At 64.3% G+C, this 6349-nt stretch overlaps 1 protein-coding gene across 1 annotated transcript in view; it reads right to left on the reverse strand.

Annotated features, from left to right (window-relative positions):
* Window positions 1–4211, reverse strand: part of LRP6 (LDL receptor related protein 6) — a 30753-nt gene extending 26542 nt beyond the window's left edge. Inside the window, exon 1 of the mRNA XM_073544063.1 lies at window positions 3847–4211. Within this exon, the coding sequence (XP_073400164.1) occupies window positions 3847–3901 (55 nt within the window). The 5' untranslated portion in view covers window positions 3902–4211. The remainder of the gene's footprint in view (window positions 1–3846) is intronic.
* Between the last annotated feature and the right edge of the window lie 2138 nt (window positions 4212–6349).

Here is a 6349-nt window from a genome sequence, read left to right on the forward strand (position 1 = left end):
CTAGTGGTAAGACCCCCTGGGAACTTATCACCCATCCTGTAGATACAGAACTCGCAAATTTACTGCAAACAAACTTTGTTTCAATTTTGTAAACTTTTTCGGGTGCGGCCTGCAGTGCAAAGAATGGAGGTTTTCCTTCCCACCTCCAGGGTAATGTCTATGTAGATCCACATATACTAATGTACTATCATTTACAAGTTTAGTAAAATAGGCGCTTCACATACGTTTGTGACCCTAGATGTTTCCATGACAACTAGAATGCAAACCTCTACGCTTTACACTGCAGCACGCAATATAAGTGATTTGGTTGAGTGGCATCTCCTTGTAAGAGATGTATGGAGTCTGAGCTAAGAAATGTCAATTTTGCCATGTTTTCGGCTCCTTTAGATGCAGCCTGCAGTGTAAAGAATGGCGGCTTTTATTCTGATTTTCCCCATGCTTATACATGGATGTAGGCATGAAAACCCTCCATGCTTTATACTGCAGGAGGCATCAGGAATAAAATAGCATATATTGCAAGTTCTGTTACTTTGGGAGCTAAATGAGGTGGGGGGGGGGATCATTATTTAGACCCCCGATATTGAACACAACCCATCCCCCGCATATGTCCAATACACAGGCGCAGAAGACTCCGGAATTGCACTGACAGTGGTGATCCGGACGTCTCGCATACCCCGATGGCCGGACACGTGAAGTGCAGACCCTGCGGATATAAAGACTTCCAGGTGTGGGGGCATCAGCTGAGCTCCGGCTCGGAAAACATATGGAGCGCAGGAATCTGCTGGCAGCAGCCCCCGCTGTCCTGGGGTGACCCCATCTGCACCACTGCAATAGTGGGATCCACCCTGCAGTACTGGGGTGCCCTGACCCACGGGCGGCCATGACTGGACGGGCCATCAAGAGACTTCTGGGAGGCCAGAGAGCCATCACCTGCGCCCAGCAAGACCCTCACAACCCCTCACTAGCTGGACCGGCTCCTGGTGACTGCGGCTCCTCTGTTCTAGGATTACTACTTAGTGCTTCCACCTTCTCAGAGCTGAGGATCTGCTACAAGGTATCACGTTCGCAGCCATCAGATTACAGACCATCTGCCTGTGATACATTGTAACAAGTCCGTGACCAGGACGGAATGTAAAGGCGGCGGCGGCTCCCGTCACTGACAGCAAGCAGAGGACGCGGAGAGCACAACGAGCGCCATCTACAAGGACTCGGCAGCACTGTCCATGAGGCTCATCACTGGCCGGACGGGAGGCAATCCGAGATCAGCGGCGCCCGCCAGGAAGAAACGTGTGATCTGTGGTTCCCAGAATGGTGGGCTCCAGGACCACCTCTGACATCCGGTGGGTTACTGTGGTGGCGTCTCCGTCACCCAGCTTTTCCCCAAATCAGTATTTTCAGATTTCTATTTAGGAGGAATAACCCTGGATCACTGCCCCCTATAAAGACATTAGCATGCAAATGAGGGGGGGAGGGGACGCTTACTCATCAGTCCAGCAGCCAAAACAAGCAATCACGGCAGCAGCAGAGGTCCTGCCCCCTCCCCAATATAGCCAGACACAACCTCACACTACAACCCCCAGCATGCACATGTGTACACACATCACACATGGGGGGGGGGGGGTGACGCCCTGAGGAACAGAACGTCCCAGCTGCCCCAAACATAACAGGGAAATCACCCTCCCCCACGGGTCACATCCCTAATGACCTCTGCACCCCCAACATTACCACCGTATTAAAGACCCGCTCCCCAAGAAAGTATGCACCCCACATGGTGTGACTGGATCTTGTATCAATTTAAGGAACCTCAAATTCTCATAACTGCAAACCCAGCACCCCCGCTCTAAGGCCATGTGCGCACGGTGCGGATTCTGCTGCGGATCTGCAGCGTTTCAGGCTCTGCGGGTCCAGATTTAGCTGCGTTGTACAGTACGATTGTTTTCAATGGTAAACTGAAAGACGCTGTGCACATGCTGCAGTTCTTTCCGCACGGATTTTTCCACAGGTTCAAATCCGCAGCATGTCAATTCTTTCTGCGGATTCCGCTGCGTTTTGACACCTTCTCCGTTGTACAGGTGTCAATCCGTAGGGGAAAAACGCAGGCAAATCCGCAGGTCATTTTACCTGCAAATCCGCGCAGAAAAATGCGCAGCGTGAGCACATACCCTAATTCCTAGGTTCTCCTGGACGCAGCCCCCTCCACCCAGGTTATGTCATAGCCTCAGCATCCACATTACCCCCCCAAACCAGCTGTTTCCGGGCTCTTCAGTTTCCCCGCACTATCCTAGCCCTTAGCAACCCCCCCCCCCCACCAATTCTTCCCAGGTGCTTCCGGTCCCCGCACTCCCCCTGGGTTTTGTCATAGTTCAGCACTCTCCACCCCCCACACACACACACAGTTTTTCCTATGTTCTCCCCCATCCCCACACACTCTCTCCCGAGTTATCCCAGTCCTAGCACTCTCCTCCCAGGATATATCATGGTCTCAGCACTGTCCACAACCCCCCCTTGCTCAATTCTTCCCAGGTTCTTCCGTCTCCCCGCACTGTCCCCCCCCCTCCGTCTCCCCGCACTGTCCCCCCCCTCCCCCGCACTGTCCCCCCCCCCCTCCGTCTCCCCCGCACTGTCCCCCCCCTCCCCCGCACTGTCCCCCCCCCTCCGTCTCCCCCGCACTGTCCCCCCCCCTCCGTCTCCCCCGCACTGTCCCCCCCCCTCCGTCTCCCCCGCACTGTCCCCCCCCCTCCGTCTCCCCCGCACTGTCCCCCCCCCTCCGTCTCCCCCGCACTGTCCCCCCCCCTCCGTCTCCCCCGCACTGTCCCCCCCCCTCCGTCTCCCCCGCACTGTCCCCCCCCCTCCGTCTCCCCCGCACTGTCCCCCCCCCTCCGTCTCCCCCGCACTGTCCCCCCCCTCCGTCTCCCCCGCACTGTCCCCCCCCTCCGTCTCCCCCGCACTGTCCCCCCCCTCCGTCTCCCCCGCACTGTCCCCCCCTCGGTCCCCCGTTGTCCCGCACTCTCCCCTCTATCCCCCCGGTCTGTCTGGCCGGTCCCCCATTGTCCCGCACTATCCCCCCGGTCTGTCCGGCCGGCCGGTCCCCCGTTGTCCCGCTCTCTCCCCTCTATCCCCCCGGCCGGTCCCCCGTTGTCCCGCTCTCTCCCCCCTCTCCCCCCGGCCGGTCCCCGTTGTCCCGCTCTCTCCCCCCTCTCCCCCCGGCCGGTCCCCGTTGTCCCGCTCTCTCCCCCCTCTCCCCCCGGCCGGTCCCCGTTGTCCCGCTCTCTCCCCCCGGCCGGTCCCCGTTGTCCCGCTCTCTCCCCCCGGCCGGTCCCCGTTGTCCCGCTCTCTCCCCCCGGCCGGTCCCCGTTGTCCCGCTCTCTCCCCCCGGCCGGTCCCCGTTGTCCCGCTCTCTCCCCCCGGCCGGTCCCCCGCTGTCCCGCTCTCTCCCCTCTCTCCCCCCGGCCGGTCCCCGTTGTCCCGCTCTCTCCCCTCTCTCCCCCCGGCCGGTCCCCGTTGTCCCGCTCTCTCCCCTCTCTCCCCCCGGCCGGTCCCCGTTGTCCCGCTCTCTCCCCTCTCTCCCCCCGGCCGGTCCCCGTTGTCCCGCTCTCTCCCCTCTCTCCCCCCGGCCGGTCCCCCGCTGTCCCGCTCTCTCCCCTCTCTCCCCCCGGCCGGTCCCCGTTGTCCCGCTCTCTCCCCTCTCTCCCCCCGGCCGGTCCCCGTTGTCCCGCTCTCTCCCCTCTCTCCCCCCGGCCGGTCCCCGTTGTCCCGCTCTCTCCCCTCTCTCCCCCCGGCCGGTCCCCGTTGTCCCGCTCTCTCCCCTCTCTCCCCCCAGCCGGTCCCCCGCTGTCCCGCACTCACCCCTCAGCAGGCAGCTCAGGCTGCAGACCAGCAGGCTCCTCAGCACGGCGCCCATGTCGCTGTGTGGCCGCTGCACATCGCGCTCACTGCCCGGCTCTCTCCCCGCGGCCTCGTCCCCGCTCCGGACCCTCCATGCTGCGTGTGAAGCCGCAGCGGACTCTTTTGCGCTTCTGCTCCGGCGGCGGATTAATTCCTTTCACGGTGACGGAGCTCTCACTGCTGTGCCAGAGCGGTGCCGTCCTCACTGGCCGCGGGTTTCTCCGGTGCTCGACGCTTTGTATCCTGTATCCGGCGCTTTCCGGTCAGCTGCGCGCACAGGAGAAGAGGGCGCGGAATTCCGCAGGGACTACTTCCTTTCCTCCCTCCCTCCTCTGCGGCCGGAACTACATTCCCGAGGCCTCCAGTAATCAGTGCGGCGGAGACAGCGGCCTGCAGGCGAGGGGTACAACGGCGACGACGGACGGAGGAGTGAGGGGGGACGGGAGGAGGACGGAGGAGTGAGGGGAGACGGGAGGAGGACGGAGGAGTGAGGGGGGACGGGAGGAGGACGGAGGAGTGAGGGGAGACGGGAGGACGGAGGAGTGAGGGGGGACGGGAGGAGGACGGAGGAGTGAGGGGGGACGGGAGGAGGACGGAGGAGTGAGGGGGGACGGGAGGAGGACGGAGGAGTGAGGGGGGACGGGAGGAGGACGGAGGAGTGAGGGGGGACGGGAGGAGGACGGAGGAGTGAGGGGGGACGGGAGGAGGACGGAGGAGTGAGGGGAGACGGGAGGAGTGAGGGGAGACGGGAGGAGTGAGGGGAGACGGGAGGAGGACGGAGGAGTGAGGGGGGACGGGAGGAGGACGGAGGAGTGAGGGGAGACGGGAGGAGGACGGAGGAGTGAGGGGGGACGGGAGGAGGACGGAGGAGTGAGGGGAGACGGGAGGAGGACGGAGGAGTGAGGGGAGACGGGAGGAGGACGGAGGAGTGAGGGGAGACGGGAGGAGGACGGAGGAGTGAGGGGAGACGGGAGGAGGACGGAGGAGTGAGGGGAGACGGGAGGAGGACGGAGGAGTGAGGGGGGACGGGAGGAGGACGGAGGAGTGAGGGGAGACGGGAGGAGGACGGAGGAGTGAGGGGGGACGGGAGGAGGACGGAGGAGTGAGGGGGGACGGGAGGAGGACGGAGGAGTGAGGGGGGACGGGAGGAGGACGGAGGAGTGAGGGGGGACGGGAGGAGGACGGAGGAGTGAGGGGAGACGGGAGGAGTGAGGGGAGACGGGAGGAGTGAGGGGAGACGGGAGGAGGACGGAGGAGTGAGGGGGGACGGGAGGAGGACGGAGGAGTGAGGGGAGACGGGAGGAGGACGGAGGAGTGAGGGGGGACGGGAGGAGGACGGAGGAGTGAGGGGGGACGGGAGGAGGACGGAGGAGTGAGGGGAGACGGGAGGAGGACGGAGGAGTGAGGGGAGACGGGAGGAGGACGGAGGAGTGAGGGGAGACGGGAGGAGGACGGAGGAGTGAGGGGAGACGGGAGGAGGACGGAGGAGTGAGGGGAGACGGGAGGAGGACGGAGGAGTGAGGGGAGACGGGAGGAGGACGGAGGAGGGAGGAGGACGGAGGAGTGAGGGGAGACGGGAGGAGGACGGAGGAGTGAGGGGAGACGGGAGGAGGACGGAGGAGTGAGGGGAGACGGGAGGAGGACGGAGGAGGGAGGAGGACGGAGGAGTGAGGGGAGACGGGAGGAGGACGGAGGAGTGAGGGGAGACGGGAGGAGGACGGAGGAGTGAGGGGAGACGGGAGGAGGACGGAGGAGGGAGGAGGACGGAGGAGTGAGGGGAGACGGGAGGAGGACGGAGGAGTGAGGGGAGACGGGAGGAGGACGGAGGAGTGAGGGGAGACGGGAGGAGGACGGAGGAGTGAGGGGAGACGGGAGGAGGACGGAGGAGTGAGGGGAGACGGGAGGAGGACGGAGGAGTGAGGGGAGACGGGAGGAGGACGGAGGAGTGAGGGGAGACGGGAGGACGGAGGAGTGAGGGGAGACGGGAGGAGGACGGAGGAGTGAGGGGAGACGGGAGGAGGACGGAGGAGTGAGGGGGGACGGGAGGAGGACGGAGGAGTGAGGGGAGACGGGAGGAGGACGGAGGAGTGAGGGGAGACGGGAGGAGGACGGAGGAGTGAGGGGAGACGGGAGGAGGACGGAGGAGTGAGGGGGGACGGGAGGAGGACGGAGGAGTGAGGGGGGACGGGAGGAGGACGGAGGAGTGAGGGGGGACGGGAGGAGGACGGAGGAGTGAGGGGGGACGGGAGGAGGACGGAGGAGTGAGGGGGGACGGGAGGAGGACGGAGGAGTGAGGGGGGACGGGAGGAGGACGGAGGAGTGAGGGGGGACGGGAGGAGGACGGAGGAGTGAGGGGGGACGGGAGGAGGACGGAGGAGTGAGGGGGGACGGGAGGAGGACGGAGGAGTGAGGGGGGACGGGAGGAGGACGGAAGAGTGAGGGGGGACGGGAGGACGACGGACGG

Source organism: Dendrobates tinctorius, unplaced genomic scaffold, assembly GCF_039654945.1.
Source record: "Dendrobates tinctorius isolate UK_male_01 unplaced genomic scaffold, ASM3965494v1 ptg000136l, whole genome shotgun sequence".
In the NCBI taxonomy this organism is placed as follows: domain Eukaryota; kingdom Metazoa; phylum Chordata; class Amphibia; order Anura; family Dendrobatidae; genus Dendrobates; species Dendrobates tinctorius.